Source organism: Desmodus rotundus, chromosome 10 (genome assembly GCF_022682495.2).
Source record: "Desmodus rotundus isolate HL8 chromosome 10, HLdesRot8A.1, whole genome shotgun sequence".
Lineage (NCBI taxonomy): Eukaryota > Metazoa > Chordata > Mammalia > Chiroptera > Phyllostomidae > Desmodus > Desmodus rotundus.
In genome coordinates, this window is record NC_071396.1 from 110,975,150 (window position 1) to 110,994,892 (window position 19,743).

The 19,743-nt window shown below is 42.9% G+C and overlaps 1 protein-coding gene across 2 annotated transcripts in view; it reads left to right on the forward strand.

Annotated features, from left to right (window-relative positions):
• Window positions 1–19,743, forward strand: part of ZNF407 (zinc finger protein 407) — a 311,190-nt gene that overhangs the window by 18,908 nt on the left and 272,539 nt on the right. For both annotated transcript variants that reach the window (XM_024580703.3, XM_053913458.1), the window contains exons 2-3: window positions 2,083–6,763; window positions 12,531–12,645. In XM_024580703.3, coding sequence (XP_024436471.2) covers window positions 2,143–6,763; window positions 12,531–12,645 — 4,736 coding nt within the window. In that variant the 5' untranslated portion in view covers window positions 2,083–2,142. The remainder of the gene's footprint in view (window positions 1–2,082; window positions 6,764–12,530; window positions 12,646–19,743) is intronic.

Below are 19,743 nucleotides of genomic sequence, written 5' to 3' on the forward strand. Positions count from 1 at the left end.
GGTTGGTTGGGTGTCGTCCTGCAAACCAAAAGGTCTCCGGGTGGAGTCCCATTGAGGGCACATTTCTGGGTTTTGGGCTCAGTCCCCAGTTGTGCAAGAGGCAGCCGATCGATGTTTGTCCCTCAGATTGATGTTTCTCTTCCTCTCTTTTTCCCTTCCTTCTCCTCCGTCTAGAATCAGTAAAAGAAAAAGAAGTGTAAAAACACCCCACTACAATTTAATGGGTTTACGTACATTCACAGATATGTGAAACCATCAGCACGTGAATTTTAGAACATCTCATCATCTGAAAAAGCACTGTGCCCCTCTGCCATGCACCCCCAGAGGGGCCAGTAACCCCCTCTTGTCTCTGCAGATTTGCCTATGCTGGACATTTTCGGTAAGAAGAATCTTACGTGGTCCTTTTTCACTGGCTTCTTTTACTTAGCATAGTGGTTTCAAGGCTTATCCATATTGTGGCATGTACTGGCACTTTATGCTTTTTGTGGCTGAACAATATTCTGTTGCTTGGATGGACCACGTTTCGGTTATCCATTAAGCTGTGGATGAACGTCCAGGGTGTTTCCACTTCCTGGCTACTGTGGGTAATACTGCCATAAACATTTGTGTACAAGTTTTTGCGGGGACATGTTTCATTCTCTTGGGTGTGTACCTACGAGTGAAATTGACGGGCTTTCTGGTGACTCTGCCTTTAGTCGTTTGAGGAGCTGTCAGACGTTTTTCCAAAGTGGCGTCGCCATTGTACATCCTCACCAGCATCGTGTGAGGGTTCCGAGGGCTCCACACTCTCACTGGCCTTCGCTGTCATTGGTCTGACGTGCTGACTCCAGCCGTCCTTGTGCGTGTGGCGTGGTATTGCGGCGTCACGGCTTTCTTTACATTTCTCCGGTGCTTACTGCTTAGGTTCTGTTCTCTTGGGCCTTTGGCCATTTGTGTATCTGATTTAGAGAAAAGTGTATTCAGCTCCTTTGCTCATTTTAAAAGTAGTTTGTCTTTTTATTATTGAACTGTAAGAGTTCTGTATATTTCTAGATTAAGTCCTACATAGTTTGCAAAGGTTTTTCATTCTGTTGGTTGTCTTTTCATTTTCTTGATAGTGGCCTTTGAAGCGTAGAGTCATTTGAATTTTTTATTTTTAAGAAGTTCAATTTACCCATTTTTTTCTTTCGTTGCTTATGCTTTGGGTGTGAGGTCTTACATACGCTTGTTGCTCCCTGCTTTTAGCACAGTCAAGGTGATGGACCCCCTCTGGTTTCTCGTCGTCATGGGAAAAAGTAACTGAGACAGTTGTCATTGTCTTTGAGGTCATCCTGTGTGACAGGTTTTATTAGCATCCAATCAAATGGCATTTTGTTGAAAATTCCAATCATGGTGTAAAATAATCAGAAAATGATATGTTTTATTTGAATTAAATACCATAATGAAAAATAAAATCAATGTAATTGATTTGAAAGCATTTTATTCGGTAAATTTTTCTCCCCCAAATTTACTTCATTACTCCTACTCTACCATGGACACTTCCCTTTGCCATTAACCTCAGACAACACAGAACGGCTGTTAGATGAAGAAACTGATGATGGGCAAGTGGAATGGCTTTAAATACATTTCTTTTACTCTGGGACTGGGGCTCCCACTGGGGAGGCCTCACGGGGAGAGCCCGACCGCCTGACTTGCATCGCGATGGTTTTGTTGTGGTCTGCTGTATGGAGGGGGGGTTCACGGAAACGTAGTTTGAAAAGAGGGCTTCTCTGTTTAGGAGAACAGAGTGGTGAATTCAAATGTATTGGTAAAGGGAGTTGAAGCTTGAGAGTTCTTTTTGCACGCTGGTTGGGAGAACCCCCTTTGCTATCAAAGATGCCCTAGTATTGCTTTCTGAGTCACAGCGTGGCAATGTGTCCCCAGATCCAATTTCATAGTTTTCATGAAGGGCCGTGTGACCAAATTCACCTCAGGAGGGAGGAGAGCTCATTGAGGCTAGTTTTGTGATATCTTTCATCCAGTGTCATGTTGCGTTGACTTTTGGATTGACGTGTGTCTGTCGTTATGCTCAAACGTTTAACACCACGCTCATTTTCTTCCCAGGTTCCGAGTGCCATGTGAGCTGCCCCTGACATAGGGAGCACAGTCGGCACTTCGTTCGCCATGGAGGCTGGAAGGAAACGGGAGAGCGACGAGGACGAGGATGCAAACGAAGAGGCAGGAGGCTCAGGAAAGACTTCATCCCGCGATGTGGACTGTGGGCTTGTGCCTGACGCGCTGGCAGGCTCCTCTGACAATTGCACGAGCAAAAGAGCTTTCTCAGATTCAGCAAATAGTGTTGTTTCGGAGGAAGATGGAGATAACCATGCTTCCAAACGAATGAAGTTAGGTGAGGCGGAACCCCGTAGACCTGAAGAGCAGGGCGTTCGTGGGGGCTCAGAAGCGGGTGTCCCATCAGGTGACACAGTGAAGGCGTCCATCCCGAACAACTGCTTGGAGGGAGACACAGGCCTCCCTGTGGCCAACTCTCCTCTGTGCAGCTTTAACACAGTGGACACGGCTTCTCTGAAAACAGATTCTGGAAAGATGTCTGCGCAGGAAGTGCCTTCCTTGGGCCCAGAAACAGACGCTTCTGTCTCCAAGGAAGAGACGGCTGGTGCTGGTGGCATCGCTGGAAATGTAGATTCGGTGCTCAAGTGCAGCTCACGCGGCCATTCGTGTTCTTCGTGCTCTGATCCGGAAAAGCACGCTGCATGTCACGTGCCGCCGCCTCAGGAAGCTGCCCACTGCCACTGCAGCCCCAGAGCGGAGGGCAGCGTGGTGCTGCAGGTGCGTGGCACACAGACACATGGGCCACAGAAAGTCTTTTCTTGTGATCTGTGTGGCTTTCAGTGTGCGGAAGAGAACCTGCTGAATGCACATCGTCTTGGCAATACACACCTGCGGCGCCAGAATCTCGCTGCTCGTGGAGGTTTTGTACAGATCTTAACAAAGCAACCTTTTCCTAAGAAACCATGTACCATTGGAACAAAAAGTGTTCTCACAAAACCAAGAGCTTCTAACCAAACAGCAAAGAATAGTGATTCAAAAAGGCTAAGAAATGGAGGCAAATTTAAAGACCCAAGAGGAAGCATTTCTAAACACAGTGGAAGTAGCAGTGAGCTTCTTGTTGAGATGAGGCCGTCCAGGAATACTTTGCTAGAAGAAAAAGGAGAGATTGCTGAAGAACATGTCATTTCCCGCAGTACAGCTCAAAGTCCTGAAAGCCAGAGTAAAAAGTTAGAGGCCGCAGCAACCTCACTGGGTCTCTTAGACAGACTGGAGTCCACCAGAAGGGCCTTCCAAACAGCACATGGCATCAGCACAATCTCAAGATCAAGACCTGAGCGAAATGCCCTCACAGCGGCTAATAGCTTCCGACGGCGAAGTGGCACGTTCCCCTTAAAAGGCCAGGCCAAGAAAAGGTTTAATCTTTTAGGAATTAATAAAAGAGGCACCAGTGAGACTCTGAGGATATATATGAAACACTTTAGAACACAGACGAAGACAGGTGAGGCCGAGACTGTGCCTAGACTTGTAGAAGGGAGCAGCGCTGCCCACGGTCCAAGCGAGACTTCCTCAGAAACCCAGGACCCAAAGCAGAGCGAGAGAAATGCCCACCTCCTGTGCTCCTTGGGCCCTCTGACAGTGCGAGCAGCTTCTGACTGGCAGACGTTGTGTGTGTGTACAGGCCGTGGTCAGGAGGCTGCAGGTAGGACAGAGTCGGAAGTCCACGTGCAGAGGTGTCATGCGAGAGAGGTGAAATTGTCCTGCCAGGCATGCGGCTTTTCCAGTGTGTCGAGGCGGGACCTAGAGGAACATTTGCATAACAGCCAGCACCAGTCAGCTGCCTCTGCCCTCCGCTGTAGGTGCTGCTCCTTCGACCCCTCGGATGAAGCCCGTCTCGGAGAACACATGAAGGAGAAGCACAGCGCGGGCTCTTCTCATTCTCCCTGTGATCTGTCCTCGTCTGGGAAGGATGTGCAGGAGCACAAGACAACGGAGAAGCCTCTTGGCTTGTTGGCGCAACCAAAGACCGCACAGTCGTGCAGCAATGATTCGGTTTTACAGACTTTGAGCACTTCAGAATCAGAAAACACGAAGGGGCCCATGAGCAAGTCGGGAAGAGGAGCTCAGGAAGAGCTGGCTAAGGCCCGGGTGAGCCATGGGAGTGAAGTACGGCACTCAAGTAAGCCACAGTTTCAGTGTAAGAAGTGCTTTTATAAAACAAGGTCCTCCACGGTCCTCACAAGACACATAAAGCTCCGGCACGGTCAAGACTATCATTTTCTTTGTAAAGCATGTAACCTTTATTCACTGAGCAAAGAAGGAATGGAGAAACACATTAAGAGAAGCAAGCATCTTGAAAATGCTAAGAAAAATAACATTGGGTTAAGCTTTGAAGAATGCATTGAAAGGGTCTGTATAGGTACAAGTGACAAAAAGGAAGAATTTACCATTTCTGGAAATGAAAGGGCAGAAGGCCACGTAGAAGGTGTGCAGTTGCAGGAACATTCCTCTTTGCAGGAGAGTGTACTAGCTGCCAAGGAAGAGTCCCAGTCTGGTGCAGTCACCAAAGATGATGAGGCTTTGACTGCTACTCCAAAGAGAGGGAGACCGAAAGGTAGCATCTCACGGACATGTTCACACTGCGGCCTTTTGGCCTCCAGCATTACAAACTTGACCGTTCACATTAGACGAAAGCACAGTCACCAGTACAGTTACTTATGCAAAGTGTGTAAGTATTACACTGTAACTAAGGGAGATATGGAACGCCATTGTGCCACCAAGAAACATAAAGGGCGTGTAGAAATAGAAGCAAATGGAAAACAAAGTTCAGACATCATCATTGGCCCTGAAGGGGGTAACCTTGAAGCCTGTAGCAGGAACACCAGTTCAGATGAACATGCTAATAAGTCAGCTGAGCCAGATCCCTCCATTTCAGAAAAGCCAGGACAGGAGCATGGAGATCCAATTGAAGTTGGAGTTGAAACCATACTTCCTTCTGTAGGTGGGGAAGCTGGTACTGATGAGAAGGAGCAAGTATCTCCAGAGCCAGAGGACCTGGGGCCGCAGGGGGAGGCTTGCTCCCAGCGAGACGCCGCGGGCGCTGGCGGTAATAGATGTGTGCACTGCGAGTTCAGCGCTCACTCTCCTGCTTCCCTGGAGCTGCACGCGAGACGGAGACACCGAAGAGAGTTTGCGTTTTATTGCATGGCATGTGATTACTATGCTGTGACTCATCGGGAGATGACTAGGCACGCCGCAACCGGAAAGCACAAGGTGAAAAGGCAGTCTTACCTGAACTCTTCTGACAGAGAAGCCAGGTCCTTAGAAATGTCCAAGAATGTCACTGTGCCGGAGGAACAGCATCAACAAAATTCTGCAGAATTTCAAATAATTTCAGATCAACCGCCTGAAACTCTTAAATCTAGAAATGCTACTGATTGTTCTATTTTAGATGAGAACCCTAACTTAGATGTGCCTAAAGTACTCTGTGTTCCTGACTCTATAGAGGTTGAGACTGAAGAAGAACCTAATCTCAGTGGAGATCCTTCCTTTTGTGAAACTTTCCAGGAGCCCCTTGCCAAGGATGAAGTTGGGGAACCGGAGCAGACGGTGTCCCTTAACATTTCCTCTAATCGTGGCTCCTCAGGCAGATTTCAAAACAGAGATTCAGGAAGCTCAGCTTTGAATTATGAGACAGTGAGGAACAACCACAATAGGTTGAGTGACACTGGGGACCCAAGCGCACCTTGCGAGAGTGATGGAGGGAATGGAGGAGGCAAGGCAGGTGGCACCCTCAGCAAACATGGGTGTCCCAGGGTTCTGGGTGGAGCCCAGGCAGCTGAAAGCGCCGTCCCTGTTGTGTTGAGAATGACGGAAGGACAGCTAAACCTGGACAGCCGTGGTCAGGACAGCGTTGGCCACGCGCAGAGCTCAGTGGATTTGACAGCTATGCAAATGGAAAGTCAGGACATTCTGATGAATTCTCAACAAGAAACTGAAATCATCATGGAGGAGGATGGCCCAGCTTCTGACAGCACTGTTGAAAGTAACGGTGTTTATGAAACTATCATCAGTATTGATGATAAAGGACAGGCCATGTACAGTTTCGGCCGTTTTGATTCTTCCATAATAAGGATAAAGACCCCGGAAGATGGTGAACTGATAGACCCATCCGAAGAAGGTCTGATAACAACGGAAGGGAGAGTGAGCGAGTCGCCCTTAAAAGACTGTGCCCAAGGTATGAAAAAGAAGAAATGTGAAGGCAGCTCCTTCGGTGAATCCACACGCATCCGCTGTGATGACTGTGGCTTCCTAGCAGATGGGTTGAGTGGCCTGAATGTCCACATAGCCATGAAGCACCCTACGAAGGAGAAACACTTCCACTGTTTACTGTGCGGAAAGTCGTTCTACACGGAGAGCAACCTGCACCAGCACTTGGCCAGCGCCGGCCACCTGAGGAACGAGCAGGCCAGCGTGGAGGAGCTGCCTGAGGGCGGGGCCACCTTCAAGTGCGTCAAGTGCACAGAGCCCTTCGACTCGGAGCAGAGCTTGTTCCTGCACATCAAAGGGCAGCACGAGGAGCTGCTGCGGGAGGTGAACAAGTACATCGTGGAAGACACCGAGCAGATCAACCGCGAGCGGGAGGAGAATCAGGGTAACGTCTGCAAGTACTGCGGCAAGATGTGTCGCAGCAGCAACTCCATGGCCTTTCTGGCGCACATCCGCACGCATACAGGTATGTGAGCTGCAGCGCGCGTGCTTTGCTGGGACATGCATGTGCAGGGTGAAATCTGGACCCCCTCCCAGCGGAGGTGCCACCCTCACTGCGCTTGCTGCTGGCCTTCCCCGGCCCGGTGCTCTGCTGGGGGGTGCCCGGGACAGCTGCCCTGCATCTCTGTTGACACCTAGCATCTCTCAGGGCAGTGAAGCCTCCCTGATCCCCAAGGCAGGCTGTTCCACGAGTTCCTGCCCGCGTTGTCAAAAGTCCACTACTCCCTCTGACATCTTTGGTGCCGTCCTGTCTCTTAGAGCTAGCTTCTCAGGTGCTCGGAGTCAGCAACAGTTTGGTTTTCCAAGGTATCTATTAAGTGACACGTTGTGTTTCAGAGGGCACATTAAATGGCTTTTGAGGAATGAGATAATAAAAATTTTCCTACAACTTTAGGGCTTTAAAAATATTCATTGCTAGATAGTTTATGTCCAAAAGTGTAACTCCTAGGCAACAACATTCCACTTTCAAGGATCAAAAATAGTCGGTGCTTTTCAAAGTCAGTATGTTCTGGGATTTGGTTTTCATGGAGACAGGACCTGGTCGAGTTTCTGTGCTCTGCATATACAGTGTTCCTTCTTCATGTTTAATTTTAGGCAGAAATTTTTAAAAAACTTTTTTTTTTTTGCTGGAAAATGTATAAGCCACTATTCTAAATTTATGTAAAAATTCACTGCACTGTTTCTATAAACCTGCCATGCATTCTTTATTTTAAATAGACATCTTTTCTAAATCACTGTGCTCTGCTTAGACAAGTTCTGTCTCCATGGTTGAATTTATGAGTGGATTTGAATAATAAATTCACATTTTAATGAACATATTTTCATTAAAACTGTAAGGTTTATTTTACTGTACTTTAAAATAATGGCTTATTATTAAGATATACTTTAAATTCATGCAGTTTTTGAAACTTTTTGCATCGTCACAAGGAAGAAGACAAAAGAGGATGAAACATTATTAATAGTTTTGGGTGATTAAAGATAGATAAAAGTTTTTCATTGGCGAAAGTAGCAGGAATCCTGCGTACGATTAATCCAGGAAAATAGCAACTTTGTACTCTGATCCCAGCCCTTCCCGGCGCAGTGGGGCCCTGCTGGCTCTTGGCTGGCGTCCTGAGTGTCTGCTGCTGCTGCGTTGCAGCTTGCGTTCTGAGATGGCATGGTTTTAGAAATCGGGCTTGTTCACATGTGCAGAAAATACGTACTTTCATAACATGCCCTCCTAAGGCAGATACAACTGAATAAAACTAAGAGGAAGATGCTAATGGAGCTCTTTTTAGAATTCTTTATGCAACTGTCTGGTCAAGACATGTTGCTTATAATTGATGTGTCCATTACTTGAATTCTCTTGTAATTATAGTCAATAAGTCTTGTAAATGTGTTAAAGCTCACTAAAAGCATACAAATTCAAGAACAGAGTAAGGCTAATAATTTAAAATAATCAATGTGGGCATTTCAGCACTTAATTTCCCTTGTGTGTTGATAGCTGATCATTCTTAATCCATTAAGATTTATTTAGTCGTTTACAATGCAAAATAGGTTTGCACTGGTCACTTGTGCCATTTGAAAATGTCCACCAGGTTAAGTGCAGAATGTAGTCCATTAGTCTTCCTTGACTATATGTATTAATTGCATTTAAAATCAAGTTAATGTGGATGTGAAAGTGAAGTAACTATCAATATGTGACAAAGTAACCCTACTTATATAAGTTACATCATTGATTGTAACATTTAGTAAAAGTTAGCGTACTTTTTTAACATTTTGTGTTGGGCTTATCAGCAAGTTCATTTTATTGTGTTCTGAAGCCGCACAATGCCAGTCTGCCATTTCAGTCTTGCAAGTCATTTTTCTGGGGAAGTTGCCCTCCAGGTTGTAACTCCAAGTTTTTTCCTTGGCGCATCTTAGAATGAATTGCTTTCCTGATACGTTGCTTCTGTCCATGAAATAGTGATGCAGGGACTGTTATTAATGGTTAACTGGAAAAGGGCTTACTCTTCCAATCCCTGTTTTCATACTTTGTGATTTACTATATGTTTTATGTAACCTTTTCTTCCCATCCTTAGTACGGTGAAAGCAGCACTGTAAGAAATAAATGAGTTTTGGTCATCAAGAATTGTAGGGAAAAAAGCATCTCTGAGTTTTCTGCTGTGCGTGCCACCAGCAGGAGCAGACAGAGTGGTCCCCTTTGCCTACACTCGAGTGGAATGAGGGCCCTGTGCCTCTCTCTCCCGCAGCGTTCTGTGGGTTAGAGCTTTGATTCCACAGAACGTGGAACATGCCTCTGGGCTAGAAGACCATCTGAAACCCTTCATTTCACGTTCAGAGTGCACTGGTCATTGGTGCCATTTGACCATGTTCGCGTGCAGCCAGAGCGAGTGGTGTGACTTCACTGAAAAACTCCCCAGTTAGGGCTGGTGGTGTTTGTAACTTACTCTGTGCCAGTTTTTAGAAACCGAATCAGCTTGAGAAGAGATGGTTTAGGAGAGTTAGTCTGTAGACTGTAAGCAGAGCAAGAATGTGGGCTTTACTTTGCCCTACACATAGTTGGCTCTCATTTCTGCTTCAATTCTGTGCCCAAGCATAATTGGCCTCAGTGCTGTATGTTGGATGGATGAATGAATAAGTGAATGAATGAACGAAGTGTCCAGTGTTTAAGGAGGATTGTATTGGGTTGCTCATAAAGTCCATTACGTTTTTTCTATAAAATACACATTTTTAATTTTCACCAATAACTTTATTGAGTTAGGTATTTATGTTGGCTACATCCCACTATGACTGACTTCTAGTGGGTGCAGGCCAGGGATGCTGCTAAACATCTTCCAATGCATAAGACAGCCCCACAACACACAATTATTTGGCCAAAATGACTGTAGTACCAAGAAACCTCGCAAACCAGTTTTGACACATTCGATCAGTCACAGCACCTTCTCCCTACCCCGCACAAACCTCTTTTTATTGAATTTCAGTTGTGTTTTTACCTTTCTTGAAATAATAAAACATTATGCCAAAAATGTTACATATCTTCTTCGATCTTCAATATTAAAATGCACAAAAATTCACCAATTTAAATAAGTTTTTTTTAAATGCCCGGTGATGTGACAGCTGTCAGATACAATCTTAACAAAATTGTTTCAAATGAAATTAAAGATAACTAAGCCCTACTAGAGCCGTCGTACAGGAAAAACCAAACGAACTTTTTGGCCAACCCAATAGAGTTCAGGCTATGGTTGGCAGGCACTAGATGATGGGCTATACACCCCTGGCTTGATCCTTTAGGACCTAAAGTTCCGTTAATCTTTTAATGTGAACGTCACACCCATGTCTGCATGACAGTCAGCGACGACTGCTGCTGGGAACGCCTGCGCAGCTCTGCGCCGAGGCTTAGTGTTTAAAGGGTTGGAGTTTTTTTTGATGGTGACATGGTAAGGTGCCAGAGAGATAGAAAGCCTCTTTCTTTTCCCTTTCAAAACACCTCACAGTCCAAGTGAGAAGAAAGAAGACCTGCTGAGGACCCTGCTGTCCCAAGCGAAAGAACTATTTCAGACAATATTGACAGTTTATAATAACCACAGTGCACCTTAAAAACACATGTAGAATTACGTGGTTGTATAAAACATGCCTTATAAACATGATGTTTGCTTAACAAGCTTAAAAATGAAAACAGTGTTAGGAAAAAAGGGACATGTATATATCTATTTATATTTACACAGAAAAGTATCACCTCTGGTCCCCTCGTATTTGCATGTTTATGGCACAGAAAGGAGCTGTGAACACAGACTGCTCTGGATCTCGGGGCCTTTGTGAGTGCCGCCGGAAAGCTGACAACACGGTAGCTCACTCGTGTGTCGTCAGCGCCCCGGCAGTGACCACTGGGACCTGAGGCGCTGGCCAGCCTGCCAACGACATGAGGGCCACTGCCTGGCCCCTGGGGGCCCATGTGCTCACACAGTGTCAGAGCAGGCAAGCAGGACAAAGCCCTCAGTCCCCCAGGCAGGTGTCCTAAGTCCTAGCACCAGAGTGTGCTCCCAGAGCTGAGAGAGCTTTATCTTCTTTGTCTGAAGTCCTGGTGTTACTGTTACTTGATAATGTCCTAATTACCTTATTATCCCGAGTGCATTTTAATTCAAAGTACAGCTACGTTGGTTCTCCTCACTCCCATCTTCTGTAAGTCCCTTTATAGAGGTCTCTGTTGAGATGGAGTGTTTCAAAGTAGTGATAGGCTTCGTTTTATCAGAATCATTTAGATAAACTGTAGTTTCTAATGTGATTGATAGAATGTGATTGCTGTGAGCTGCAGTCTCAACCTGCTTTTGACATTTAGACATAAAGCTGACTAGATATAACCATTCGGGTGCTAAATATATTTTACATCTACTTCTAACAGAAATGGAAGTATTAAGAGATCTGGCTTCATTGTCATTGAACTGTGAAATATTCAACCTTGTCTGCCCGTGCTTAGTACTGTTGACTTTTTTATTTCTGTTAGAAGATTAAAATTAAATGCTTCACTTTTTTTGTCAGCTTTTGGGAATTAAATTGAAATTTAAGACTCTAAAATTTTTTACTGAGTGCTTCAATTTCAACAAAGTATTCTTGGAGGATTTTTTTCCAAGGGCACTGCACAGAGGTTCATTGATCAAATGTGATTTATTGTAATATTTTGGTTTGAGCTCTTTTTGTATATTTATTCAAGTTCACATATTTCATATTGTGTCTAACCACATTAGAAGAGGTATTTCACCAAATAGGGACTGAACATGATATGAAAAATCTGGAAACATATTGTACTGACTTTAAACTGTGATTTTTGTGATTTTGACTGACTTAAAGATTTAGTGGTTAGAAAATCAGAAAATGGTATACACATGTTGCACCTTTGGAAGTGCAGCTTCTCATCAAGGTGTGCGCTCGTGACCTGGCAGCTGTTACTCCAGGTACAGTCTGTTACTGACACTAAGTTTGTTGACTGAAGTAATTTTGGTTTCTCATTGAGTATAGATTGATTTTATTTCTTTAGGAAATAAAAACAAATTTGTTGGTGCTATGCTATTTATGTCGAAATACTTGTTCTTGAAATTAATAATAACCAAACGTTAGTACTTCTGGTTTGCAGAATCAACAGATTTTTGACTATAAAATGACCATAAAAACAAATACTTTATCCACTGTACATATTCTTATATTGTATGCTGTTAAAATAGTAGTATAGCAAGTCATTTGGAATAAATGTCAAAAAATCTAAAATCCCGTTAATAATGTGAATAAATTTTAAGCTGCAGAAACATGAGGAAATGAGGAGGTGGCCACTAAGAAGTTTATTTATTTGATGATAAATATATGTAGAAAATATCAGCTACCCTGTGTGCATTTATGTTTTTAAAGTGTTCCATTTTAAAATGCGGAGTGACTCTAAAAGATATTTTTGTGAATTGTAAGGAAAATATTTAAAATTATTTGGCTCATCTCATCTACTTAGTACTGCTCAACTGTATCACCATTGGTTTTAAATCTTAGAAATGCTATTGAAAGTTAGGAGCACTCACTGAAACAGAGTCTTTTTGGTGGAATAATTATGGAATGCAGGTCTTTTCAAGTTAGAAAGGAATCCGAGTGTTTCATTTTGGGGACAGGAATTTGTAATTAGATTGAAAGTATGACTTAGGAGCTAAGCCTCTTTCAACTACCAGCACTGTGTTATTCAAATTCAAACCGTATTTTATGTTGAATTTACTTAGGGTCAAAACCATTCAAGTGCAAGATCTGCCGTTTCGCAACAGCTCAGCTTGGCGATGCCAGAAACCACGTCAAAAGGCACCTTGGGATGCGGGAGTACAAGTGTCATGTGTGCGGGTGAGTGAGCTGAGACCGTCCCCGCCGCGCGAGCCAGGAAGCATGTGCAGGGTACCCATTGTTTCAGAATTCAAAACTGGTGTGAGGAAGAGTGGCTAGAATTATGCATGCAGAGCCCCCTTCCCATTGTTATGGTAAATTCCTTAAATACAGTTATGACACTCTTCTCCCACTTCTCATCCTGTGCTGAAGATGAGCAATTTTATGGGCTACAAGGTCAATTTGAACCTGTAATCTGTAAATTGACTAAATTATAGGATGTTCATTCACATTGCCAGAGAGAACTGGAAATTCCATTTAAAGACATAAAAAATACATAATGTAGCTTTAGGAGTGTATATGTATGTTTTTTCCCTTTTGCTATGCTGCTTTAATTGTAGTCACATTAATGGCTCTTTGGATCCATTGGACGTATTCTGTAAGGGAAAAAAGCAGAAAAAGATTTAATTTCAGACAGCTGCTTACTGATTATTGCAGGGATGAAGCTTGTAAAAATAAAGTGTATGATGTACGTTTTTGTGTAACTTTATTTCAAAACTTGTTTTCCTTTTTTAGTTAATGGCTCTTTCCTCCAAGGAATCATTCACAATCTTTAATTGTCACTCAAATGTGCTGGATTAAATAGGAAGTACTGAGACGTCTTAAAAGGTTTTAAAACGCCGTGACATCTATGGTATATCATAGGACATTCAGAGCTGGCTCTTAATATCCTACTTCTGATTAAAAATAATTTTAATGTTATTATGCTACAGAAATTAACTAATACGTACATCACATAAAAACACTTTTTGTGAAACCTGAGAAACCTGCAATTCTTATGGCTAATTCACAGGATACTTTAGATTCAATTAAATTGTGCAATGTGCTCATGATATATTAGGTTTATTTTTTTATTAGACGATTTCTCTGGTTGGCACTACCATGTAAATAGAAATATCTTTTATGTCAGAAGCACCTTCTGGTTTTTGTTGGACAGTATACTTCCTCCCAGGATGCTGTGGTGTTTTTTGACCCTTAAGAGAGTTTTACAAATAACTTTGCAAACAGTTTTATTAACCATGGTCTGTGATTTATTCATTGGCAGACTTGATGGTTCAGTGACTTGCAGCTAAAGTAAATGAAGACGAACCTTTGCCCTCAAGCCCCTGAAGATCAGTGGGCGAATGAGTTTTCTTGCTACTGATTTTAGCTGCGAGGGTTGAGTGCCAAATGGCTCATTTTAATTGCTCAAGGTCTTGGAATTTAAAAAGATATATCATTTACTGTTTTTACCATATGAGTTATAGGAAAGAGAAAGGCCCTGGCTTCAGCGAAAGTTTGCTACTAGATGGCAATAAGCAGTTTATTCCTCCTGTCTGTGAAATAAACAGTTTTTGTGTACTCTGATTAGAACTATAATTCCATTCATTTTTTATGAGGGGTAACAAGACCCTGGAAAGGGAAAGAAGAAACGTTTTCAGAGAACAGTTTCTGACGTGTGTAGGACCAGAAACAATACATGATTGATTGGCTTTGATTGTGTAATTTGAACAATGCACACTTTGCTTAGCTCAGTGCTTACCACATGCAACTGAAGTGTGGCAGTGGTGGTTTCTCTGCTTCACTCCCAAGATAAAGAACCACAGATGCACGTAGATACGTTGAGTTTGTGCTGCTGTTATAGAGGTCTACGTGTACGTGTGTGCCTAGGGAAAGCTCTCTAGATTCCAGAATTGTGTCTCTTAGAATTATGGTCATCATCACGCTTTTTTGACTATGAAATGATAGATCTCTTAATTTTTTAAAAGTGAAATTTGATTTGAAAGTCACACAACAGTAATTTTTACAGGGTAGACATTTCCACAGTGCAGCTAAATGTTCTGAGGGATCGCAGTACACTGAATAAAACGTGCCTCTTGATTGATGTGGTTAACTAGGGCCCCGGTGAGTTAGACACCCTTCGTTGTTACAGAGAAAGTGTCGTAGGTGGTGCCTGTGTTTCCAAGGGGTAGGGCAGTGTGCAGGTTCAACATTACAGGGAAAACATTAAACATGCAAGAACTGGCTATCGGATTGGAGGCGGTAGGGAGCACTGGCACAGTAACAGCACTGACAACGTCAGTTCACTGTCATCGACGCTGAGTAACTGTGGAGACACTCAGTGGGCCTGTTAGTTCCTGAACATCGGCGGTGCATGCTGCGCTTCTTCATTAGCTTTAATTGCTATAAACTTTACCTTGTAACACATTGTGCTTTGAAAGGTGAACTGACCTTTCAGGAACATTAGCACTACAATTTTGTCGCAAACAGAAGGGCCTGCACTGCGTTTTCTCTTCTGCAGCAGTTAGTCTCCTAGTCTCTGTCTTTTAGAACTTTATTAATAACCTCTTCATTGTTTGAGTTGTAAGAAATGAACTGGTTTTCAAATAGTTTTGATTGCATAATGATATATAAAAATAGTGGGGCAGGCACATTTTAAGAATGAAATGATTACAATATTCTACTATATTTTTTAGTGACCACTGGTTTTCTTGAAGAAAAAAAAAACCCCTAATATTTTATGGTGAAATTGACGGAAACAACAAAGAGTGCATTTTGTTGACTTGAGCTCAGAATTAATGTTTCAGATTATTTGTAATTGTTTGACTTCTTCTTGTGCCTTTATGTGTCTGTGTGAAGGCTGTAGATGAACATCAGATGTGTAGCTGACATTTTTTTGCTAAGGCTCAGTTTAAGGGTCGTGCATTAGCTACTCCCTTAACGAGAACTGCCTTTTGAACTTTTATTTCAGTTTTTGAGCCTATGCTCATTTCCTTTGAATCTGGAAGTGGAATTTTTAGGTAATTTTTCCCCTAGCAGCATATCTTAGTTACAGCATATCATGGATTTGAGTTAGTTTGACGAGAGAAGCTGAAAGTCTTCGACGTGTGGTTCCCACGGGGCAGCTAGACCCAGAGTTCAGCCTTGAAGTGCTGTTCACCCGGGGTGTGCGCGTTGCGGCCGGGTGGGAGTTGCAGAAACAGATTGCTTTGCACTTCCTGTCTTAAGGATGTGTGATAGATAACTTCATTTACAAGCCCTTAACTTTACTTTCACTTTTAGAGGGAGCAGTTTTTGAACAGCACAGTTTCTTAGTCTTCATCTGAAGTGGGGGGGATAACAAAGAATGGAAAGTATTCCTAGATATAAGTTAATAATTTTGTGTGGGACATATGTTTAAAAACAGGTTAAACTCATTTTTACCAAGTCCATGATCTTTACCTTTGTTTTTTTCAGTAGTCAAGAACTTCAAAATATCAGTGGCTCCTAAAAAGTCACTATAGATACATTTTGTTAAATTTGTTTAAATTTATTTGATACTATCTACGTGTATATATAATAGTATATATATAATACCCTAGTAAATAGTTTTCATGCAGTGTTGTGGTTTAGTGTACTCCTTAATGACATTGATTTTATTTGTTGATCTCTAGTTTCATGAGATTGTTTATCTCATGCTTATTTTCCCCACTGTACAGACGGTAACCTTGAGGTTGAACGTGTTTGTAGCGATGGACTGGAGGTATGCAGTAGCAATGGTCGACCATGGTTGCCTTCCTGCCACTGGCCCGCTCGCTCATTTCTGTGTGTTCGTGACACCTGTTGTTGGGGGTGCTCTCGCCTGTCCTTGTCCCTTCTCTCCGGACTGCTGCCGCCTGGCCCCCGCAGCCCCCCGGCTGCTTGCTTTCTGCCTTGGCTTAGGTTTATGTGCTTTGGAAATGTTGCCTGCATAGTGGTTTACTTTAATATTCTGTTATTCAGTCTCTCTTATTTGTATCTCTCTTTCACTTTTCTCATATTAAACTTGTTTTAAATAATTTTATTATTTTTCCCAGTTCTTTGTGTGTTGATCATTTATTGCACTTGAGTGGTTAAAAATTAAACATGTTGGAATAACAGAAAGAAGTGCCTCAAGAAGTGAAGATTTTATTATCTTTTCGCTAGGATGAGAGGAGTAAAATTGATCAACCTGAGTTGTTGGGTTTTTTTCCCATTACCAGTTATTAAAAAATAAGAGTTAGTAGAAGACTAGTAAGTAGCCTGTGATTTTAACAAACCTAGGAAATATGCCTGACTTTGTGGGCATTATTCACAAGGAATCTAGTGTGCATGGTCTAGGAATTATGTTTTTCTGATTTACTTTCCTATGTCTGGCCTTCAGTCTTATGTATAAAGTTAAGTGGTGGAGTAGAATTTACCTGATCAGGAGAAAATAAGGGCATTTTCTAAATCTGTCACCTCTGGGCTCATGAAGAGGTTCTAGACGCCTTCTGTTGTGCATTAATGTGCTTATGAACTGTTCATTCTTAGCTGGTGTAAGAACCTTAAATAGAAAGTTACTAATGCAGTAAAACTCTCTCTTTTTTTCGCATGTGTGGCATTACCTAGTTTTTGTGCATTAGAAGGGATCTCTATGTAGATGATTATAATGTCACTTTCTGACCTTTGCAGCTTGAATAATTGTAAATCATTGCTTCATAACGTGTCAGAGAATGTCTGTACTAGGCAATTAAATGGCAGAATATAATAGACCAAATTATTGCCTGTCATGTTTTCAACAACACAGTTAGTATTTGAGTTACACTTAATCATTACGTGCATTAGCAACTTCATTGGAATCCAGCTTCAGGCTGAGCATGAAACACATCACATTATTTAAACCTCTAATGGTGCAAGTCATTTATTTGTGTTGAAGTGTACAACATGCAGAGTTTCATAAAGCAAGGAACACTTGAGAGCTTAATTTATCCAAATCAAAGTCTAAATGCAGATAAACACAAGTGGCAAAAATTAGTAATTTTTATAGGCTGGAAATATTTAAAAATACATGGTTGTGGGTAATTGTAGGCAGCAGGAATAAATTAAAATCACTATTTTTAGTCTGTTCTGAGAACTAAAGCTGTGTATACCTAAATCATTAAAAGCACCATGGAATTGCATTTTTAGCTGAACAATTAATTACACCCATCATATCTACAGATGTATCCAAATAAAATAAGTATTTGGTTCAGCTGGTTGTTTTGGTTAAAGAGATATAGATAGAAAAACCGTGTTTTATATTGTGGCACGAATTACGCTTACAACAATATGAAGTGCAGCATCTCTCGTTTTTATAAGAAACCTGAATTAACATTAAAAGGATCTTATAATAAGGTGTACTACACATGTTATCTATATAATATTTTAATGCTCTTTGTTTAATGAAATATTTTTGTCTTTCTTTTGAAATTTTTAAAATGCCACGTAATGATTACTGCTGTCTCTCTTCCTGTCAGGGAGGAATGCAAAATTAGCAAAACAAACAAATTAATTGTTGGTTTATTCCTCTGCTGTTAAAGTCCTTGAAATACAGTTTAGTGAGTGGATGTTGGTTTATGTTTTCCACATACAAATCACTTTGTAATTTGGAAGTCTAAGAGATATCTTAGTTATAATGTTAAAGTAAAGAGCATTGTCAGCTGAGATTCCAGGTGGTTTTCCGGTGGACGGTTCTGTGTATCTAGGAGAGAGGTGGGGATAAGTGCAGGTCAGTGGAGAAGAAACAGAAGGAAGTCTTCCCCAGCCTCTCCTCCTGGCGAAAGGAGGCACCTTCCCCACCAGGGTGACGCCCTGTTCTCTGTCTTTGTGGCAGTGCTTCTGTGAATTCTTGCCGTGGGAAGTGGGTTAGAGGTTCATCCCAAGGCAATGAGTACGGCCGACCTGTAGCACAGCAGAAACTGAATACACATTGTCACTTCTTGGTGTTTCAGCTGAAAATATTGGCTTCTCTGTGCACCATCTCTCCATCTCAGCGGCTTCAGTCGTTTTTGCTTTACTTTTATTTTAAGATGGTTTCACGGTGACTTTGACATTATATTGTGGCCTCGCAGGACTCTTTAGCCCTGCCAGTCCGTGCAGTGGAGTGCAGGCGGGTAGCCACTCTCCTCCTTTCCTTTGCCTGTTGTGTGATTTTAAAAAATTGCCAGCCTGTTTTCTCTTTCCTCCTTCCTGTTTCCTCCTGTAAATGTATATGCTGGCCCTGTGCTTTCTGGATGGAGGGAGGCAGAATGAGAGGAGGTGCTGCAGGTGCAGGAAGGAGGGCCACATGACCACTGACTCACAGAGTCACTCATTTCCTGTCTGGCAGATTCTCCAGAGACCCTCTGTGCAGGCCCGGTGACCAGGTGGTGCAAGGGCCCTGTGGTCACATGCTCCACGTGGGAGAGATGGACATCAAAGGCACAGACCCCAGGAGCAGAAGTCAGGGTGGTGGTCTGGGGCTCATGTCTGCTCAAGAGCGCCAGGAAGGGCTCATTGAGAGGTCACAATTGAGTTGGACCTTGAAGGATGAGGAGACATTCACCAGGCAGGTTTGGACATTTGTGATGGAGGGAACCAAAGAGCAAAAGCAGCAAAGTGTGGGATAGCACGGCACATTAAGAACACTGCAGGAACGTCCTGGAGTGGAAGTGGCTAGATGGGGTGAAGTGCGAGATTTAAAAAACATTAAAGAAAAACTAATGAGCATCAGTGCATGCCAGTGCTGTTAGTCTTCAGGGTTAAAGAGGTCAGAGCCACACCTGCCGCAGATGGGTGGAGAAAGCTCAGGCAAAGAAATGTCCAAGTCTTGTTGGCTGGTTCAGAAAAGATTTCATCGAATCTGTAGTATTTGCTGTGAGGGTAAGTGGGGGGAGGCGGATCTCCAGGGCTGTGCCTTCCAGGCAGGCTTTGGGGAGCGTGGTGTGTTCAGGATGGGCCAGAGGCCAGGCTTTGTGCTGCAGGCCAGGTGCTGCATGCTGGCCTTGCCTCTGCTTTCCACAGATTCTTTTTCACCTGTCCGACTTCTGGCCAGTTTCCTGGACTCTATAGATAGTCAGGGAAGGGAGGAAATAGAGAGTCTGGTGGGAAGGGAATTACTACTTCAGAATCGAGGGGCATGGGAATTGGCTGTGAGAGGTATTTTATAGAGAATTTCACTGTGTACAGTTTTAGTTGGGGATGTTATTGATTGTGGGTAGTTGTAATGCACACAGGTTGGTACTGGTTCCATGTACGCCAGTACAGCATAGTTCCAACTCGTAATTACAGGGACATACAGTC